This window comes from Eubalaena glacialis, chromosome 1, assembly GCF_028564815.1.
Source record: "Eubalaena glacialis isolate mEubGla1 chromosome 1, mEubGla1.1.hap2.+ XY, whole genome shotgun sequence".
Lineage (NCBI taxonomy): Eukaryota > Metazoa > Chordata > Mammalia > Artiodactyla > Balaenidae > Eubalaena > Eubalaena glacialis.
In genome coordinates, this window is record NC_083716.1 from 46,235,113 (window position 1) to 46,258,033 (window position 22,921).

The following is a 22,921-nucleotide window of genomic DNA, read 5'->3' on the forward strand; positions in this document are numbered from 1 at the left end:
TGCAACTCCCCAAAGCAGCTGATGCCCAAGCTCAGACTATTTCTCCCCTATTTACAAGGACACTCTCATGCTTGCCTTATAAAAAGGAAGAGCAATGTTTGGGGTAGGGCCCCACTTTCTGGAGCACAAAGATGGTGCATCAAGCTAGCCCCAATACACCTCTCTACAGGATGATATGACCTTGCTGGTGTGTTTCAGAAACCTCTTTGCCCCAAAGTACTTCAAAATTCCCACAGCTGATTTGACCATGGGTGGCCAACTAACCCAAGTCAATCTATATATACTTTGCTCACTAGCTGAAAATGTATAGCCTGGAGTAAAAAGACGAGTTGTGTCAATGGAATTCTTCCTTTTAGGGAGATAAATAGGGAGTACCAAAAGGCTTGGCCATTTAGCAGCGGAGCAGTTGCTTGAAGAGTGTCAAAGAGTGGGCTAAGGGTGGTGGGAGCTCATGCCTTGTACAAGAGGAGTTAAGGGGGAGCTGGAAAAAGGAGGGCAGGCCAGCGTGCAGAGAGAAGCAAGACCTCAGGACAAGGAAAGTAAGAGAGTAGCCAGGCTCCAGACCAGTTTTAGTTTTTATGTTTATTTTGGGTGGGAGGGCGGGGAGGGGGAATGACAGGCTTCTAAATTAAGTTTCAGATTCCATTAATTATTTCTGTCATTCTTTCACGATCTATTTCCCTAGACATTTTCTTTTAAGTTACATGAATGGATTTTTGCTCCTTGCTCTTTGTAAGCCTTTAGAATGCTATGGTAGCTATTGTTCTGGACTTCCTGAAAAGCTTTCCTCCAACCCTCACCTGGTAACACATTCTGATTCCTGGCCACAGGGGAGGAAGGTGCACATGTCCAGTAGACTTTGGGACATAAAAGGCTGAAACTGGGGTGACAGTTTGGTTGGAAAGACAGATTTTAAAGGCATCATCATATAAAAACAAATAAGGAAATAATTGTTATACAGGACTTTCAGCATATTAGGTACTGTGTTTGGCACATTACATTAATATCAGTTAATTCTTACAATAACATATCTAGAGACTATTATCGCTTTGGACATGAGGAAACTGAGGCTTAGAGAGTTTAAGTAGCTACACGGTCACACAGTGGTAGGGGTCAGAGTTGGGATTCCATTCCAGGATAGGGGGTCAATCTACATAGCCCAAGCTCCTCCAGCCATGCTGGGTGACCTCCCAGGACATGGGAGGACACGAAGTCTACTTTCTAGGAAGATAGTGATGGTGAGAGATCAGGGATTGGAACTCCAGGGCACTCTAACTCTTGAGAAGAGGAGCTGGTAACAGAAAAGGGTAAGTCAGAGAAGTAGAAGAGCCAACCACCCTGGTGCTCCGGAAGCGGGAGGCGGTGAGCGTTTTGAAAAGCGAAAGGGTAGCCAGCAGTCAAATGGGTCAGAAACATCACAGAGGAAAAGGAGTGAATTGGATTCGGAAATTAGAAGCTCAAGCTCAACTTTGGTGAAACCCGAATTCTGCTGCTGAAAGCAGAAGGCAAGTTTTAATGAGCACACAAGTTCATAAGAATTGGGGGAGTGAGGAGTGCGAGTAGACTATGTGGATTGAGCAGGTATTGTACTGCCAACGGAAAAGAAGGAGCCAAGAGTGAGGACGAAACTCAGAATTCGGAGTTCCAAGGAGGAGCAGACATGCGAGATTAGCATAGGACAGAAGAGGCGCCTTTCGAAACAGGAACTAAGGAGGTAAGTAAGGCGTCATAGCTGGAATGAGTCTGTGCATGTGTGAGAAATTTAGGCAATTCATATATTTGAGAACAGTGAAATCTGTAAAGGTAAAAATAACAAGACGAGCTGTAGCACATATTCGAATCCGGCACATGTTTTTCGAGCTAATTTGTTATCCTCATTTTACAGATTGGGAACTCCAGGTTCAGTACCTTGATCAAAATCCAATTGCAGGGACCAACTCCAGAGCCGGCAGCTCTGAGCCCAGGCTGTGGGTCGAGGTCAGCGGTGAGTAACCAGCCCGGCCCGGGGCGGCGGCCGAGCAGGGAGCAGAAACTACACTTCCCAGTGTGCCCGGCGGGGCGGGGCGGGCGCAGGCTCCTTCCCAGAAGCAAAAGCGGAAACAAAAGAGTCTCGCCGGCGTCCCCGCCCGCATAGTCGCGCACACTCGCGCTCGGGCGCCCTAGGAACAGGCACCGGCGCCCGGAGCGAGCCAGAGAGCGGCGAGCCGGGGATCCACCCGGCTGAGCCAGCCGAGGATTCGGCGAGCCGAGCCCACGACGACCCCACGCCCCCAAGCCCCGCAGCCGCCCCCAGCCGGCCGGTATCCCCGCCGCCCTCCCTGACCCATGGCGCTGAAGCGGATTCAGAAAGTGAGTGCCGGGGCCAGGCCTGGGGCGGTGGGGCGGTGGGGCGGGCTTCGGCCCCCTGCCCACGCTGACCCCGGCGGTGGCCCCGAGAGACGCGCCGGGAGGGAACGTGAAGGGAGGATGGGCCGGGGCGGGGACCGGGGGCCAGAGACGCCGGCGGGGCCAGCGGGCACTCGACAGGTGAGGTGGGAGCAGCGGCAGGTCCCGTGTGCTGGAGGTGCGTGGAGGCAGGGGGCCCGCTGTGCGCTCGCGCCGGAGCTGAGCCCGGAGCCCGGGCTGGAGAGCCTCCTTGGTCTCCAGACCTTCCTGCAGTCTGTGCTGCTCGGTTGCTCGGTCACTGCTGGATTTTGCCCTACACCCGGCTAGTTTTGGCCCTTGTCATGCTGCTTTCTCCACGCTGTTTCTTAAGCCCGTCCTCTTTATGTGCTTGCCTCCCCGTGCTCCCGGGAGGGCCTGGGCCTGCAGCCTTACTCCGCGGAGCTGTTGGGTTTGTTCTTTCTCTCCTCTGCGGTTGGCTGTTGCTCAGATGCCCGAATGGGGTGGAAAAGCTCTTTTGGGGCCGAGAAACCTCCTGCCCCTTCTATTTTGGTGCCTCTCCTGCTGCCACTTTAGGTCACATAGCTGTAGTGAAAACATAGTTGCTGATACACAACAAGATGACCTCCTGGCTGTGATTCATCGTGAGTCAAGCCAAGCAGGTTTTTTTTACCCTCGTGATAAACTTATATGTAAAGTTTGAGACACAACAGAAACTGCCACAAATTAAATTGTTTGATGCTTTGACACATGGCTATAGAATGAGGAAGAAATGTGTATGTTCATTAAACAAATATTTGTCCATCCCAACTCAGTGTTGGGAATTATCTTCTCTTGCATAATGTTTATTGCTACCGTCTCTAATGTGAACATCTTACAAAACTGAGGTTGGGGCATTTTCTTTCTGTTCACTTTTATTTCTTTTTGGGTTATCTCGTCTGTTCACTGACACAAGTTTTAGGTTTTTACTGTTATGGTTCATGTGGAGAACACTGAGAATTTGTTTTTTTTAATGGGTAGTGTGTTCGGCAAGTTAAGCCAACAATGGACAGCATGTTTTGCAAAGAATTTCAAAAGAAATCCTACCAAAAATTTGTGTCAACTTTTTCAGGCATGAATCGATAGAGCAGTGATAGAGATGTATACATTGTATTCTCAGTTACCCTTGGTGTCATCTTCTGGTACAGAGGACAGCAACTTTCAGACCCAGCCAGTTTGTCGGGGGTGGGGGAGAGGTCAAATACTAAATCTGTGAAATACTGTTATTTTTTTGTGCCTTTTAAGGTTCCTCTCACTACAATACACATAGCTAATCATCAGCATTTATTGATTAATGTGTTTTCTGATTTGAAGATAATGCAATTACACATTTTTTTCATGTAGATAATTCTAATTTTGAAGCCACACTCAGCATCTTTGCCATGCCTTGTGTACTTATTAATGATGATGTAATGTTGGCTCACATTTGAGGTAAACACACATTTTTCCAAGGAAGTCTTAAGATTCCATTTCCTTCTTCCCTAGTTGTGAGAATTTTTCACAAGGCTTTGCACATCCAGTAGCTTTTAAATAGCGTAGAATTTGTCCACAGTAAGTAGGCATTCAAAGAAAATTGACACTATTTGTAAATATACTGGGCAATTATCAATCACCATGCTAAGCCAATATATTTGGCTTATATTTATAATATGGCATATATGCAAATCATATTTTTAGTAGCTATTAGTTATTATTAGTTTATAACAGAGTTATCTGTAAAAAAAACAAAAAGAAATTTGGGATCACATAATATCTCATCTCTGTATATCAATCTTTGGGTTTTCTTCTCTGTTATCAGAAAAGTTGACTTGTAAAAATCTCTTTTCCAGCCATTCTTTCAACTTCAGGAGGTATTTTATTTGATTCCCCACTTTTCCTCTTTCTTTACCTACCTCCTTGACTAGAAGCAAATTCCAGGGGAGCTGTGCTGTTTGCCATATGAACAGTTAAGTTACAAAGCTGTCTTTGATATCATCAGTTTACAGATTCTTTTTGAATCTTGCATGCTTCAACAAAAGAATACGCGTTATTAACTTTTGGCCTTTCTTTTAAAATGTATTAAAGTAACACTGTCAGGTACCTTCCAGGTCATTGGGTTGTGATTTTCCTATACCTACAGTGGCAAGCTTTAGAACTGTGCAGAACCTTAAAGAACTCTGCAGGAGTGGAGTGGGGTAGAGGGCAGGGGAATAGCTTATAGGCAGTGGTCCCCAACCTTTTTGGCACCAGGGACCGGTTTCGTGGAAGACAATTTTTCCATGGGGGGGTGGTAATGCGAGCGATGGGGGGGATGGTTCAGGCTGTAATGTGAGCGATGGGGAGTGGCAGATGAAGCTTCGTTCGCTGGCCCACTGCTCACCTCCTGCTGTGTGGCCCGGTTCTTAACAGGCCACGGACCAGTATCCGGTCCGCGCCTGGGATTTGGGGACTCCTGTTATAAGGTAGTGTATCAGAATCACCTGTGGGACATTTTCAGACTGTCCCCACTGCTGTAAATGGAGAGATGTTGAATCCCTCAGATGCGCTGGGGTAGAAAGAAGGTTGTGAACCACTGACTGACATTCTAGTCTACTCTCCTTATTAGAGAAGGAGCTTGAGGTTTGGAGTGGAGTGCTTTGTCCAGGTTAATCTCTTAGGAAGTGATTTGGCATGTTTTTAGAAGTTCATAACTTCACTTCATCTGAAAAGATTAAAGATAGTTGAATTAAAATTGTATGAATATACAAAGCACGTGGATATGAGTGCTCAAAATATATTTTTATGCTAGAGTATGCTAAATGATTTAATACTCTGATTTAGACATCCAATGCCAGTTTTGCATTTTGGCTCATAAATTTACACACCCATGCCCTATTTTTAGACACAATGGAAGATGTTGTCACAGTCACCTGAATCACTAAAGGGAAAAAATTTGAACAAAGTCTGAGGAAAGATCCCTAAAACATGTCTGAAAAAAGAGGGCAGTTTTTCAGCTGGACATTTATTATTTTCTAGAATTAATTTTGAAGTGTTTATTCTATGAATACTATTTTCATGCCTTGGTAAACTTTTTTTGGAAATCATTTTTTTTTAATAATTTATTTATTTTTGGCTGCATTGGCTCTTCATTGCTGCGCGCGGGCTTTCTCTAGTTGCGGGGAGCGGGGGCTACTCTTTGTTGGGTGCGCGGCCTTCTCATTGTAGTGGCTTCTCTTGTTGTGGAGCACGGGCTCTAGGCGCATGGGCTTAAGTAGTCGTGGCTCGCAGGCTCTAGAGTGCAGGCTCAGTAGTTGTGGCACACGGGCTTAGTTGCTCCGTGGCATGTGGGGTCTTCCCGGACCAGGGCTCAAACCCATGTCCCCTGCGTTGGCAGGCAGATTCTTAACCACTGCGCCACCAGGGAAGTCCCTGGAAATAATTTTTTTTAATTATAAATGTTATATCACAATACTGAATGTCTTAAAAACCAGAAAGGGAAAAAAAAAAAAGGAAATTCTAACACAGTTATCATCTTAGTATATTTCCCTCTAGATTTTTGTTTTGCAAATATAGCAACACAGATGACTATTCCTCAGTGTATAGTTCTGCCGCCAAAATGGAATATTTGTATCTTTAATAGTCAATTTAACTTAAAATGTATATATAAATATAAATTAAAATACTTTGTAAGTATTCTGAACTGTTGAATTTTTTGATTTGTACACTTCCGCATTAAACTGTTTTATGTCAGTCTAGAAAACCTTAGGATACTTCAAAAAAACAAACAGAAAAAAACCCCCAGCCCTTTGTGGATGGAGCATCAAATGGGAGAAGAAGCTCTGGTTTCTGTTCCTGGCTCTGTGACTTACCAGCTTGTTTCCCTATCCATACAATGATGCTGCTGATAAGTACAACCAGCATGTATAATATATAATGGTTCCTCTGTGCTAGATACTGTATTAAGTGCTTGACATATATTAATTGATTTAATCATTAGTTGGCCCAAGAGGTAGAAACGATTATTATCCCCATTTTACAGATGATAAAACTAAGGCATAAAGATGTTGAGTAATGTACTCAGAATCACATTCTGTAATTGTAAGTGGCAGCACTAAGAGTCCAAACCAGACAGTTGGCTCCAGAGTCCCTGCTTTTAACTATTTCAGTATATCCAGGTGGACTCACATCTTCTATCTATTGTACTTAAACTGAAGGACATAGAGTCAAATGAGCTTATGGATGTAAATGTTTTGCAAACTGGAATATTCTGTACAAATGTAATGTGGTATTATAATTAAGACCTTGGCATATTTAATCATTTTCACTGATGCATCACTCAGCTTGTTGATTATGCATTGTAAGTTTTTGCTCTGAGGTAATGTGCACTAGACCGGTTTTGCTCTGAGGTAATGTGCACTAAACCGGTTAACATGGTAAAAGAATAATATAACTTTGTTCATCTTTATTCCATCACTTAAAATGTTTCTCCTCCAAAAGGATTTAGAAAAATTGGTGTAATTCATAAATGTTCTGTCAAAAGTATCATTTCATTGTGAGGTTTTCATTTGAGAAAATGGTTTACGAATTGATCTAGCTATTTAGTTCCTATAATGGCTTTGAATAGTAGTCAGCAGTTCAGATTACACAGATATATTAGAAAGACTTTCAGATTACAAGATTAAGTCTAAGACTCCAGGTTCCTTCAGTAAAAAAGGATATGACTTCTAAAAAAATTTTAAAAAGAAACAACACACTATTCATGCTTCTTGGTAGATAAATGGTTTGCCTTGAGATGAAAGGAAGAAAGTGTTCTTTTTCTAAAAAGCCACTGTATGCATTTTTCTGCTTTTAAATCTTTGTAATTAAGTTCAATCTTCCTTTTGCCGCCAGGATCATATATTTTTCTTTCTTTATCACAACAAAGGTGTAAAAAGATTAGATAACCTATCCTAGTTTAAAAGTTCTGAGGTTCCTTCTCTGTGGAAATAAATAGCATAGATCTAATAAGTCTGTTTATGCCTGTTTTAGGAAGCCAGGCACATGTTATAAAAACCAAACCTAGCAGGATGTGGGATCGCTTCCAGCAAAGCAGAATAGCATCTTTATTCATTTTAGTTCCCTGAAATACATGTAGGAAACGTATTTAATAAGCACCGCTAATCAAAATGATCAGCCTAATACTTTCCATCAAACTGAGTTAATGGTTGTCTGTAATGTATTAGCTCCCCCCACCCCTTTTTTAAAAAGTGGGTAAACTGATGCTGTGTGTAATTAAAAAATTAAGTATTGAGATACTTGTCCTCTCTCTTCTTAACCCTGTATGCTGGATTAAAAAATACTGGAATATATAATATAACCCAGATTTGCAGGGTTTCAGGATTGGAGGGGTCCGCAGATCACCTCAGAACAAATGAAGGCCAAACAGTTTCTGATTCTGGCCTGTTTTGGTCTAGATGGCCTCTGAGAAGCTGAGGGTTTTTTTCTGCATTTAATTTGGTCTTGGGATGAATCTGTGAAGGTTCAGTTACATACATCAGACAGTAGTAAGAGGCTCCTATGTTCCAGGAATTGTCCGTAGTATGGGGAGGAAACCATCCTGAAAAACTCCATCTAGCACTGCCCGTTGGATCACACCATGCTCTGCAGCTTCCTGTCTTTCCTCTTTCTGCATGTTTCCCCCACTGTTGTCTATTCATATTATCCTGTTTGCGTGTCTCTTCTCCTTCACTGACAGCAGATTGCTTATTAGATTCTTAGTCTTCTTTCAGATTTAGGAAAGCCTTTCTAACTGGGGTGAGGTGGGGGGTTTGTTCCTTCACCTTAAAATTCATTAGCAGTAAAATTAACCTGATGGTTCTCACTCCAGGTGGCCACCCTCCTTTTGTGAGCAGTTTGGATTGCTCTAGAGGTAACCCAGCAGACTCGGTGGCCTGGGCTCATTGTTCTTCTCTAAACCAGTAAAACTCTTATTTTTTTTAATTTATTTTTTAAAAAATATATGTTGATTACACTATTTTTTAAAATTAATTAATTAATTAATTTTTGGCTGAGTTGGGTCTTCATTGCTGTGTGTGGGCTTTCTCTAGTTGCGGCGAGCTGGGGTTACTCTTCATTGCGGTGCACAGGCTTCTTATTGCGGTAGCTTCTCTTGTTGCGGCACACGGACCCTAGAGCACGCGGGCTTCAGTAGTTGCAGCACACGGGCTCAGTAGTTGTGGCTCACGGGCTCTAGAGCACAGGCTCAGTAGTTGTGGCACACGGGCTTAGTTGCTCCGTGGCATGTGGTATCTTCCCGGACCAGGGCTTGAACCTGTGTCCCCTGCATTGGCAGGCGGATTCTTAACCACTGCGCCACCAGGGAAGTCCCATAAACTAGTAAAACTCTTGCTGGTGTTTTCGCTTCCCCCAAGTTTTGATGTGTTGTATTTTCATTTTCATTTAGTTAAAAATATTTTCTAATTTCCCTTTTGTTTTCTTTTTTGATTCTTGAGTTATTTAAAAATATTTATTTCCTAAATAATTGGGATTTTACAGAGCTTTCTGTTATTGATTTCTAATTTAATTCCATTGTGATCAGAATATCTGTTATTATTTGACTCCTTTAGAATTTTTGAGGCTTGTTTTATGGCCCAGAATGTGGTCTCTATTTTTTACTTACACAATGATAACGTCCTTCCGGTGTTCAGCAGAGCTTTTCAATGAACAATGTTCAATAATTTCTAGTCTTCATTTTGCCAGTGTCTGTTTGGTGTCTGTAGAGCCTAGGCTATGTTTAAGGAATGAATGCCAAACTAAGACATTTACACCTTGCCAATGTCTTAGTGTCTTCTCGCACTTTTATGAGCTTTCAGAGCAGCGGTGACAAAATCAGTTTGGGGGGCACAAACTGCATTTTAAAAAATGGAATAGAAAACATTAGTGCTTTGGGTATAGTAATGGTGTTGTTTCATGAAATCTTTGTTTTAGTTATGTATATGTATTCCTGTGCATGTATGTGTTATGTGTACTAGGTTGTGGTATATAATGTTTTTCTTATTATGACTTGCTGTAAGGAAAGTTTGAAAATCACTGTCCCATAGCATAAGATCTTTAGGTAAAATCACTATTGTCAAAAATACATGTCATATACATATATGTGTACATATGTATATAGAGAGAAAACAAATGAACCTATATACATACATACAAGCACACATACACAGATATAGATTCACACACATTGTAAAATGTTCTAGTCTTGGAATGTTTCTGTTTGATACAAACTGTCAATGCTCATTGTTTTCTACTACAAGTAGCAGCATTTTATAGTCACTGATGTACAACTGCAGTATTCAAGAATGGTGCTGGGTGATACGAAGAGAGATTAATTACTTTATTATGAAAATACTTATTAAGTACCTACTATGTGCCAGTTATTAGGGATAGAAATGTAAGAAGGTAAATATTTGGTACATATTGGTAGATAGGTTTGTGTTTTAAGTGGGTTTTGAGAAATAGGCTGCTACCTTTTTTCTTTTTCCCTGAAGCACCATCTTTCTTGGTTACTATGAAATAAATAGTAACTTTAGATAATGTAGCATTTAAAATGTTCTGTGTTGCATGTTCCATCGTGTGTCAAAATTCTATTATGTATGTAATTTCCTATCATGTTTTTCTCACCTTTCAGAGTGTCTTTGAACACAGACCCTCTCAAAGCTTATGAAGTAGTGTTCATTTCTAACCATTTATAAGAAAGAAGGCTCCTGGGAAAAGATAATAAGAATTCCTTTTCATTTCTTCATTTGTCACACTTTTGTTTCTTTTGAGCATGACTGAAAATGTGCAAATGGCCTTCATTCAGTACTGGAGTATTGTTGGCTCCAATGTCGATTGAAAATAATGTGCTCTAGTTATTACAGCCTTGAGGTGAGTATTGTTTTGGAGTGGGAGGAGTGCTGGAGTGGAAGTCAGATGGTCTGAGCCTGTGCCCTGGCTTTGGCTTTGTGACTTTGGCCAAGAAACTCATAGTCTTTATTTTCTTTATCTAGAAATATAATGAGTTGAACTAGATAACTTCTGTGGTCTTTTCTGACTTACAATTTTAAGCACACCTAAGTAATGTTATTTGCTGTTTTCCTTTTGTCCAGCAAACAGCAAAAATGGTCACAAAAATAAATATTGAGCAGTGACACTGTGCTGTACTGCTGCATGAAACTTGAGTTAAAATTATATTTATTTTAAATTGTCAGAATTGAAATAAATGTGGGCATCTTAATGTATAATATAAGATGAATGAGTCTCTAAAGGTATATTACTTTTTGATTAAAGAGCATTTATTTGAGATGCAAATAAGATGTACTTCTGTTTTTGTATGGGTAACATAATGTGCTTTTCTAATTCCATTTAGCATCCATCTGTTTCAAAGGCATCTTTTGTACTTAAAAGATTATTTTATCCACATATTTAGACAACTGCCTTACACAACTGCTTTACATGTAGTAGTTTTTTAGATTCAAGTTAATGCACTTATGGAGCACCTTATGTATATAAGGCATATACAAAATGTGATAAGGAGATATATGGAAAAGCAAGGTATAACCAACATTATCTAAGAAATTTTAAACTAGTAAGGATATGAGATGTACCATAACAACTAGGTAGACTTAGGAAAGTACCATAAGGAAAATACAACATTTGAGCAGGAGGGGAGTCAAAGGTGGGAGAGGCCAAATTTATTTGGGGGAAATTAGGAAAAATTCTACGGAAAAGGTGGAATTGGATATAGGTTTGGAAGAATGGGTAGCATTTTTTAAGACAGGGAAGCTAGGTTCATAGAGGAAGCTACAGAAATGAAGGCACTGGAAAGTACATGGCTTATTTGGAAAGGAACAGATAATCGTGCTTTTGGGAAGCATTCAGAAAATAGTAGACCATAAAAGTTCATACTGTGGAGGGCCTTGAAGACCCATGCTGACAAATGTGTACTTAATGCAGGAGTTGGGGGATGCCATTGAAGATTTTTGAGTAAGGAAGAAACATTCTTAATCCTATTGCTAGGTATACATTCTTGCCCTCATAGAACACAAGATTCTTCACTGTTTGTAATTATAGATTTGTAGTACATCACGAAAAGGGAAGTACAAGAGTGCCATGGGAATATAGCAGGGACCCTTTGGAGGGTTCAAGGAAAGCCGCCCTAAGGAAATGATGTTTAAGATGAGACATGAAAGTGAAAGTTGGGGGGTGATTAGGAGTCTTCTATCTAAAAGGAAATAATGTTTGAAACTACAGGTAAGACAGCATTTTGGGGAATTGAAAGTCACTATGACTGGTGCAGAGAATGTTGGGGGAAAGTGTGGGGCTAGAGAGCAGTCAGATCCTGGGAACCATTTTAAGGATTTATAAATCTTCTATTAAGGCTAATGAAAAAACATTGAAAGGGTTTGACATGGTACTTCAAGAAGATGATTTTGACCACAGTGTGTTGGTAGAGAAGTAGGAGGACAACAGGTCAGTTAAGACAGCATTACACTTGTTCAAGTGAGGTCCAGGAGGGTCTGAGCCAGCCTGGTGGGAGAGGGCATTTGGAAAAGGGGGTATGTGAGGAAAATTGTGGGTGTTTGTACCACCTGGCCTTTTTGAATTAGTCTGACCCATCGTACCTCCACCTGCTTGGCCTTTCAAGTCAAATCTCTAAGGCTCAGTAATCTGGGCAGTCTCTTCAGACTCCTCCGTCTACTGACCAGTTCTTTAATAGTGTCTCCCCGGTTCAAACCTTTGGCTTCTTATCCTGAAATGTCTCTCCTCTGGCTTTTCTCCAACTCTTCTGCCCTTTGGACCTCAGTTTTTCTATAGGATGGGCCTCCTTCTGGGACCCTTTCAGTGGGAGGATCTGGACTAAAGGAGAATCTAAACAACTTGGTACTGATTCATATAGACGATGGGGCATGAAGGGAAGAAGGAATCATGGTGATCTCAAGGTTTAGAGTTTGGGTTCCTGGAATAAGTGCATTTTTACCATAATACTTCATAAAGTAGATTCAAATACAATTTTTTACTGGGATACCTTGGATTTGTCTAAAATATATTTTTATTTATGTAATTCCTATGATGGAAACATTACATATAAAAGGAGGTTATTGAGTTTTCCCTTTAAAAGGAAGCCATGTTTTAAATTAGAGGCAAGACAGCATTTTGGGAAATTGAAAGTCATATTATGGCTGCTCTAGAGAGCATTGGGGGAAAGTGGTTTCAGAGCTGAGACATTGGGTAGATAATGTCCCTAACCTGACCTCAAACATTTATTCTAAATTGTGCTCTTTATAGTTCAGATTCAATAAATTTTACTTTGATGTGGCAAAGTCAGTAGTGTCATTGCTTTCTTCATCATCTTCCTTTTGTGTGGAATTTGGCTGCATTATCATCATTATTTTTAATAAACAGCCTTTGCCAGAGATACCTGATCCAAAGAGACAGCGAAGCAGCCAGGACCAGTTTATTGAAGTGAATTTGGTTCCTATAACTTAATTAATTGGATGTCATCAGCATTTTGAAGTCTTCCGGAAAGAATCTTCACAGTTTAAAATAAAGATTTTTTAATTCAAGGGTTTAGAGAGGTTCTGTATTTAGAGACATTTCTGAGAATTGTTTGACATCTCCCTATTGAAATAGCTCTAGTCAATTGGATAAGGAGATCAGAGTCTGAATTATAAGCCCATGAAGTGTTTATTTACAGACAAACCAATTATAGCTCATATATCCCTTTAGAGACAACATCAAAAATGCAATCCAGTAAGAATCACTGTCTTGTTTTAGAAGTTTTGATATAAAGATGGTTGTGTCACGTTAATTAATTGCCTGTTGAGCCAGGATTTTTGAAATAATGCTTTCATGTGCTTTGGATTCAGTAATTTAGATTTTGGACTGTAAATCAGTCACTATGCATGGGCTGTTTAATATCCTTTACACACACCCAGTGGGGTATATATTACATCTATTATGGAGATTTAGACTTTCTGAATGTTGAAACTAGAGAACAACAAAGCATTTTCAGTCTGGTCAGCACAATTTTTTAGAGACTATTTACTGCATAGTGTCATATTAAGTATGATGGTAAATAAGGAAACTCTGACTTGTTAGCTTTCCTTCTCCACTGTTCAGATTGGCCTGTTACCCTTCGGGGAGCTGAGAGATTAATGCAGGCCTCTTCTCTTACATTCCCTTCTTTGTTTCCTTTTATTTGTTTACTTTCTTTGAATTAGGCTGCCTCATCTACTTTTAGATTTTAAGTCCCCTAGAGGCAGGGACTGTGTCTAGGTTGGTTTTATGGAGAACACTCAGCATATTGTGGGGATGTTATAAACATGCCATCTGTGCCAATTTAAAATTCAGTTTCAGGCCTCTCAGTACTTTTCTTTGTGTCTAGTTCGATATAGAAATCTGAACTAGACCAGAGGTGCTTAGCCATGTAAGGCTATATAAATTCCTTAAGTACCTGTTTTTGTGGACTCATAGTGCCAGTCTAGGGACACTATCTAGATAGGGACAATATCTTGTAATCTGCTTTTCATTATTGTATCTTGTATTTTTATTTTGAAATTTAATTAGTTTTTTTATGAGTGTCAGATTGGAATAGAATACTGCTTCATTGATACAGACTATCTGGGGGCATACTTTCACCATATTGATGATATTTATTGCATGGTCTATGTTTAAGTATAAGATTGGTTTGTTTTAAGCTTATTTTGTCTAAAAGGAGAAGACAGAAGTTAAAACTATGTATTTCAATTTTCAATTTAAAAAGCCACCGGAAATGAAATTGAAAGATACACAAAATACATGTATACACACAGCGTGTTTACTATAACGAGTTCTTTTCATATATGGAGTTATAGCTAGTCTCATTATTTGATAGTCATCTTTTACATTATATGATTTCTCTCTATGTAACTGGCAGTAGAATTGCTGGGTCATGTTCACCTTTAATGATTACTGTCAGATTTTTCCTCTTCCACCAGTGACATATGAGAGTTCCAGTAGCTTCACATCTTTGTCAACATTTGTACTTTTCTTCTTTTTTTATTTTCACCATCCTTTGGGGGTTGTAATGACATAGTATTTTGGTTTTAACTTGCATTTCCTTGATGACTAATGAAGCTGAGCCCCTTCCCATATGCTTGTTGGCCATTTGGATACCCTCTTTTGTAAAGTGCTTATTCAAGTCTGTCTTTGAAAAATTGATCTATAGGAATATTTTTTTTAACATATTCTGGATGTGAGCAAAAAAAAGAGTTCATTTTTTTGTATAGTTTGAGGTGGTGGATGTCAAGGTTCTTTTCTTTTTTCTTTTTTTTAATAAATTTATTTATTTATTTTTGGCTGCGTTGGGTCTTTGTCTAGTTGCGGCGAGTGGGGGCTACTCTTCGTTGGCGTGCGCGGGCTTCTCATTGCAGTGGCTTCTCTTGTGGAGCACAGGCTCTAGGCATGTGGGCTTCAGTAGTTGTGGCACATGGGCTCAGTAGTTGTGGCTCGTGGGCTCTAGAGCGCAGGCTCAGTAGTTGTGGCACACAGGCTTAGTTGCTCCGCAGCATGTGGGATCTTCCCAGACCAGGGCTCAACCCATGTTCCCTGCATTGGCAGGCGAATTCTTAACCACTGTACCACCAGGGAAGTCCCTTTTTTTTCTTTTTCTATATGGATACCCAGTTGACCTAGCACCACCTATTGAAAAAATTTTTCCTTTTCCCTCCACTAGAATGTCACTGTGTTCACTTTTAATTTTTGAATTCCAAGTTTGCCATTTTCTTTCCATTTTCAGCACATTGATGAAGTTAAAATAAGTGCTCATGGTACCACTCAGATGTCAAACACCATCACTTTTGCTTCTACATCAAAAGTGCTATTTGTTTATTCAAAACAGTGATAATATCCTAAATTGGGTTTAAAGGATATGCTGTCCATTTTTAAAATGTGCAGCTTTCTGTAATGGAGCTTTGTAGAGCCCCAGGGAGCACCACTAACATTGAAATCTATGTGAATGGCGCACCTTGGAGTTGGCGCACATGGCCTGTGGGGCAAATGCAGCAGCCCTGAGTGCTGCTTGTAATAACTGGCAAATTATTAAAAAAAAAAAAAACAAAAAACATGATCTTGGGACTTCCCTGGTGGCACAGTGGTTAAGAATCCGCCTGCCAATGCAGGGGACATGGGTTCGAGCCCTGGTCCGGGAAGATCCCACATGCCATGGAGCAGCTAAGTCCGTGCGCCACAACTACTGAGCCTGGGCTATAGAGCCCGCGAACCACAGCTAATGAGCCCGTGTGCCACAACTACTGAAGCCCGCGTGCCTAGAGCCCGTGCTCCGCAACAAGTGAAGCCACTGCAATGAGAAGCCCGCGCACGCCAACGAAGAGTAGCGCCCGCTCTCCGCAACTAGAGAAAGCCCGCGTGCGCCCAGCAATGAAGACCCAATGCAGCCAAAAATAAATGAATAAATAAATTAATTAAAATAAATAAATAAATAAAACATGATCTTTTTCTATGCTCCAGCAATCCACGTTTTAACAAACGAGGGTTATTTGTGTTTGAATACTGTGGTGTGCCACAATTTTAAAGGGGTGGAGTAAGAAAGAAACTCTGAGGCAATCCATGTGGCTTTTCAGAATTTCCCAGCTCTTACAACCTTTTAATGTTTCATATTTGAGTTTATTTTTTATTTAGAAAGTAGTTTATTAATTTAACAAAAAAGAAAGAAAGTAGTTTGTGTCAGTCAAGATATTTTATACCAGTTCCTTCCTAGATCACACTTCTGTCCTAGGAGAAACTTTCTTTCTAGGACTCCCTTGAGTGATCTAAACTTTAATGAACACATTCAGAAGGTGACCCTTGAGGCTCGTAGCTACTCTTATATGTATTTTCTTGGAGGCACAACAACTTGTAAGTTTCTAAGGATCCAGAGGACCTCTTTCCTATATCTTTTAAACTATTGGGTTGGCCAAAAAGTTCATTCAGTTTTAAGTAAAAATAAAAGGCACGTTTTTCATTTTCATGAAGAACTTTATTGAACAAGGTATTCACTAACCAAACGAACTTTTTGGCCAACCCAATATATCTTATAAAGTTACTTTTTTCCACAAACAAGTTCTCCTTGAACTTCATGCCCAGTTCAGTCATCAACAAATGTGCCTGACCAGTGACTTGTGAGGATTTTTATTACTATCATAATCTTATACCATTAAAATAAATGTTTAAAACATTGGAGTTGGGACGAGAGTATAAAATCAGTCATGATCCCTATTAGAAAGGATGTGGAAGTGCTTAATAAACTCCTGCTATAATTAGTTCAGCTGGTTAAATTGAGCTTGGAACAAGTAAGAAAAAAAAACTCAGTCCATGCCACAGACTGCAGCTCTGAGTATGCGTAGCTCTGTCACCAAGGATTGCCAGTGTTTGGAAGACAGCTTAACTTTGAGACTAGGTCAGCTCAGCACAAACCCCTAACTCCTCTTGGAAAAGCAGCCCAAAGCTATGTCCTGAAAGTAGGTCAGCAGCATCTTAAATAAACAATAAGGATGGCATATTTAGAGTTTTGAGGTCTTCTAAATCAGAAGAACCACAACAAAAAAGACAAGAATTTTGTGTGGCTTTGGACACTTTGCTAGAATATCATACATTCTGTAAATTGAAAATAGTTGTGGCGGTGGCATGTGTTTTTTGTTTTTTTTATAAATTTATTTATTTTATTTATTTATTTTTGGCTGTGTTGGGTCTTCGTTGCTGGGCGCGGGCTTTCTCTAGTTGCGGCGAGCGGGGGCTACTCTCCGTTGCGGTGCACGGGCTTCTCATTGCGGTGGCTTCTCTTGTTGCGGAGCACGGGCTCTAGGCACGCGGGCTTCAGTAGTTGTGGCTCGCGGGCTCTAGAGCGCAGGCTCAGTAGTTGTGGCGCACGGGCTTAGTTGCTCCGCGGCATGTGGGATCTTCCCGGACCAGGGCTCGAACACGTGTCCCCTGCATTGGCAGGCGGATTCTTAACCACTGCGCCACCAAGGAAGCCCTGGCATGTGTTTTTGATACCTTGATGATTAATATTCTTTTGAGGTTCATTTCTAGATGTTATTATATGTTATTTAAAAGGCCACCCCAGTCTTTTTTTTTTTTTTTTTAAATTAATTAATTAATTAATTAATTTATTTATTTTTGGCTGTGTTGGATCTTCGTTTCTGTGCGAGGACTTTCTATAGTTGCGGCGAGCGGGGGCCACTCTTCATCGCGGTGCGCGGGCCTCTCACTATTGCGGCCTCTCTTGTTGCGGAGCACAGGTTCCAGACGCGCAGGCTCAGTAGTTGTGGCTCACGGGGCCAGTTGCTCCGCGGCATGTGGGATCTTCCCAGACCAGGGCTCGAACCCGTGTCCCCTGCATTGGCAGGCAGATTCTCAACCGCTGCGCCACCAGGGAAGCCCCACCCCAGTCTTTTTTAAGTGACCTGCACTATTCTCTCTTAACACCTGTTATTAAGATTTTTTTTATTATATGCAGTCCGCATATCTACATAGGGGAGTAATTAATTCTTATTCTATTGCCAAATCTAATCATTTGCATTTTTTAAAATAAATTTATTTATTTTATTTATTTATTTTTGGCTGCATTGGTCTTCGTTGCTGCGCGTGGGCTTTCTCTAGTTGCGGTGAGCAAGGGCTACTGTTCGTTGTGGTGCATGGGCTTCATTAGTTATGGTGCGCAGGCTCAGTAGTTGTGGCACACGGGCTCAGTAGTTGTGGCTCGCAAGTTCTAGAGCACAGACTCAGTAGTTGTGGCGCACGGGCTTAGTTGCTCCGCGGCATGTGGGATCTTCCCGGACCAGGGTTCGAACCCGTGTCCCCAGCATTGGCAGGCAGATTCTCAACCACTGCGCTACCAGGGAAGCCCCTGCAATTCTAAAAAATAGAAATTTGAGATATCTATGCTCTGCTGATCACGCTATTCCTTTTTTTTTTTTTTTTAATTGGAGTACAGTTGCTTTACAATGTTGTGTTAGTTTCTGCTGTACAGCAAAGTGAATCAGCTATACGTATACATATATCCCCTCTTTGTTGGATTTCCTTCCCATTTAGGTCACCATAGAGCACTGAGTAGAGTTCCCTGTGCTATATAGTCGGTTCTCATTAGTTATTTATTTCATACATAGTAGTGTATATATGTCAATCCCAATCTCCCAATCCATCCCACCCTGCCTTCTCCCCTTGGTATTCATATGTTTGTTCTCTACACCTGTGTCTCTATTTCTGTTTTGCAAGTAAGTTCACCTGTACCATTTTTCTAGATTCCACATATGTGCATTAATAAAGGATATTTGTTTTTCTCTTTCTGACTTACTTCACTCTGTATGACAGTCTCTAGGTCCATCCACATCTCTGCAAATGGCACAATTTCATCCCTTTTTATGGCTGAGTAATATTCCATTGTATGTATATACCACATCTTCTTTATCCATTTGTCTGTTGATGGACATTTAGGTTGCTTCCATGTCCTGGCTATTGTAAATAGAGCTGCAGTGAACATTGTGGTACATGACTCTTTTTGAATTATGGTTTTCTCTGGATATATGCCCAGGAATGGGATTGCTGGATCATATGGTAGTTCTATTTTTAGTTTTTTAAGGAATCTCCGTACTGTTCTCCATAGGGGTTGTATCAAGCTACTCCTTAAATTGTATTGTTTAACTCAAACAATATCAAGCACCTTATATGAAAGGCATTGTTCTAAGTATTGTGGAGGAATTCATGAATAAAATGCAAAAAAAATCTTAGTTTTAAAATAATATTCTGGTAGAAGAGGAAAGGGAAGGAGGAAATTAGTATTTTTTGAGCATCTATTTTACATGCCAGGTATTAAGCTAGTTACTTCACTTATGTGTTTTCATTTAATTCTCAGTATAGTTCTTCCAGTGATGTTCCCATATGAGGCACTTGAGCAAGAGGTTAAGTGAGTTGCCCAAGGTCACATAGCTAGTAAGGGTCAGTAGCAAGGCCAGGTCTGACTCCAAAACTCATATTTTTAAAGTGGTCATTGAGAAGACAGCCACTGTTGAGGAGAATGGATAAAATTTGGGCACAGGGAGTTAGAAGGAAGGTTATTTTCAGAGAAGGAAAATGATGAAGGTCAGAAAACTTTAGCCATGTACAGGGAACATCCAAGTAAGCAGGCTAGACCTGACTAGATGGTTCTCAAGCTTTTTGGTCTCGGGACCCCCTTATATTAAAAGTATTGAGTGCCTCAAAGAGCTTTTGTTTGTATAGGCTATATGTATTAATATTTACCATATGAGAAATTAAAACAGAAATTTAAAAATATTTAGTAATTTAAAAATAACAATAAACCCATTGCATATTAACATAATAACATTTTTATTAAAGATAACTGTATATTCCAAAACAAAAAAAAGTAGAGTGTCATTGTTTTATACGTGTTCAGATCTCATTATAGTCAGGCTTATAAATGACAGTTGAATTCTCACATCTGCTCATGCATTCAATCTGTTACAGTATCAAATATTCTTAAACTGGAAAACTCCACTGTATACCCATGAGATAATTGAGAGTGAAAAAGGCAAATATCTTAGTTTTATTATGAAATTAATTTTGACCTCACAGACCTCCTGAAAGTGTTTTAGAAAACCCAGGGGCATTCTTTGGAGAATTACTGGGCATGTTTGTGAAGGGGAACCCAATTGAAAGTGTAGGGTTAGGACTAGATAATGAAAAGAGTTGGCTGAGTTTGGTCTTAAATAAGCAATGGGGAGCCACTGACATTTTCTAAGCAGAAAAATGAAATAAACCGAGCTGTGCTTTTAGAAGATTGTTATGCAAGTAATTCATAGAGTATTGGGAAGCAATTATAGTTGAACTGTAATAGATTTTTGAGGTAGTGTAATAGGTATTAAGGTAGAATATATTATACTCTTCCTCTGACAAGATGAACTAGAGAAAGGGGAGTCAAAATAAGCCTGGTGACTAGGAGACTAATAATCCCATTAATAAATATAGGGAACACAGAAAAAGAAGCAAGCTTGGGAAGGAAAATAGTGAATTAAGTTTTGGAATATGTAAAAAAAAGTTTTACATTATTTTTTATTCTGAAATAATTTTAGTCTTACAGAAAATTTGCAAAAATAGTACAGAAAGGTCTCATATATCCTTCACCTAATTTCCCCTAATTTTTACAATGTATATAACCATTGTACAGTTATCAAAATGAGGAAAGTAACAGTGATACAGTACTGTAAGCTAAACTACAGACCTAATTTAGATTTTACTAGTTTTTCCACTGTTGTTTTGCTGTCCAAGGATCCAATCTGGGATCCCACGTTGGATTTAGTTGTTGTGTCTCCTTAGTATATATATATGTCCTCTAATCTGTGACAGTTCCTCAGTCTTCCCTTGTCTTGCAAAAATTTTTAATAAAAAAGAGAGAAGATGCTTATAATATATGTAGTGGGGAAAAAACAGTATCATTTCATCTCTCTTAAAATGCATAAGAACCTGAGTAAAACCATTATTTTTTATTTAAAAAGTTGAAAAAAATTATTGTAAAAAAATTGAAACAATGTAAAAGACATAAATAAAAAGTGACAGCCCACTGCCAGATATAACTACTGTTAATAGTTTGGTGAGTATTCTTTTATTTTCTATGCATGTATAGTATTATGGGATCTATTGAGCATACTTCTGCCACATATATTTTCCACTCAAAAACTATATTATTGGGCTTCCCTGGTGGCGCAGTGGTTGAGAATCTGCCTGCTAATGCAGGGGACACGGGTTCGAGCCCTGGTCTGGGAAGATCCCACATGCCGCGGAGCAACTAGGCCCGTAAGCCACAACTACTGAGCCGGCGCGTCTGGAGCCTGTGCTCCGCAACAAGAGAGGCCACGATAGTGAGAGGCCCGCGCATCGCGATGAAGAGTGGCCCCCGCTTGCCACAACTAGAGAAAGCCCTCGCACAGAAACGACCCAGCACAGCCAAAAATAAATAAATAAATTAAAAAAAACACTATATTATTTTTATACAACGTTCTTTGATGTCAACATATACATATCTCATTCTTTTTAGTGGCTGTAGTATCTCATAGTATCGTTATGTCATAGAACCATTCCTTTATTGATGGGCCTTTAGGTTATCCTCAGTCTTTCATAATTATACAAAATGCCTCACTAAACATCCTTATATATATATCTTTGTCTGTTTGGCTGATTATTACTAGGAGGTGAAATTCCTGCATCAGAGATCATATGCATTTTCCACTTTCACAATTATTGCCAAATTTCCCTCCAAAAGGTTCTATCTCAACTAACACTCCCTCCAACAGCAAGTGACATGCTTATTTCCCGCCAAAGCCATGGATGGAGGTATTCTAATACGGTGACAGTGGTTTGGTTTGGGTAATGGCCTTATGGGTGTTTGAGTATTTATACATTGCTCTCTCTTGTTTTTCCCTACAAAGCACTGTTTTGCTTTGTTTTGCTTTTGTAACACACACACACAATACTTAATTAAAAATGAATGGTTTTAGAAAGAGAAAAACAAATACCGTATGCTAACGCATATATATGGAATCTAAAAAAACGGTACTGATGAACCTAGTGGCAGCGCAGGAATAAAGACGCAGACAAAGAGAATGGACTTGAGGACACAGAAGGGGAAGGGGAAGCCTGGGACGAAGAGAGAGAGTAGCATTGACATACATACACTACCAAATGTAGAATGGAATGCTAGCGGGAAGCTGCTGCAGAGCACAGGGAGATCAGTTTGATGCCTTGTGATGACCTAGAGGGGTGGGATAGGGAGGGTGGGAGGGAGGCTCAAGAGGGAGGGGATATGGGCATATATGCATACATATAGCTGATTCACTTTGTTGTACAACAGAAACTAACACAACATTGTAAAGCAATTATACTCCAATAAAGATGTGGAAAAAAATGGTTTTAAATGCTTTGTCTTTGAGACCTTTAACTGTTAATCAGCATGGGATAAATTGGATCTTTTGAGGATCCTATGGACTTGAGCAACTTGTATAATTCAGTGTTAATTCTTAAAGAGTGGAGAGAAGAGCAAAGGAGAGATTACTGATCCTAGCATTTCCTTTTGAAATAACATAAGAATCATTAAATTATTTTTAGTACTCCATATGTGGCTGTGATGCTAGAAGTAGATAAATAAGAATGCCAGTTATGGTAGAGAAAGGATAAATCAGGTAATTGGGTGATTTCTGAAAAACTTTGAGTAAACTAAATCAGAAGGGAGAAGTATAAGTGGTCCTTGATTTCTTGTGTTTGTCTAAAAGTATATTAGCTTCTGAATAGACTAAGAGCAAAAAGGTGGGGTTTTGATTTGTTTGGTTATAGTTTTTGTTTGTTTTATATTTTCACCTCCTTAGCACAACTCAGAATTTTTCATTTTTCAAATTTAAGGTCTCTATTTTCATAGGCAGGGGAGGGTGTGTATTGTGCCTTTTGTTTTCTGTTGGTCATTCTGTCTGTGCATATGCACCATAGTTTCAGTTGCATA

At 39.9% G+C, this 22,921-nt stretch overlaps 1 protein-coding gene across 2 annotated transcripts in view; it reads left to right on the plus strand.

The window, feature by feature from the left end:
• The first annotated feature begins 2,100 nt into the window (after positions 1–2,100).
• The window catches only part of UBE2D1 (ubiquitin conjugating enzyme E2 D1), a 34,670-nt gene continuing 13,849 nt past the window's right edge, over positions 2,101–22,921 (plus strand). For both annotated transcript variants that reach the window (XM_061196030.1, XM_061196039.1), the window contains exon 1: positions 2,101–2,349. In XM_061196030.1, coding sequence (XP_061052013.1) covers positions 2,326–2,349 — 24 coding nt within the window. In that variant the 5' untranslated portion in view covers positions 2,101–2,325. The remainder of the gene's footprint in view (positions 2,350–22,921) is intronic.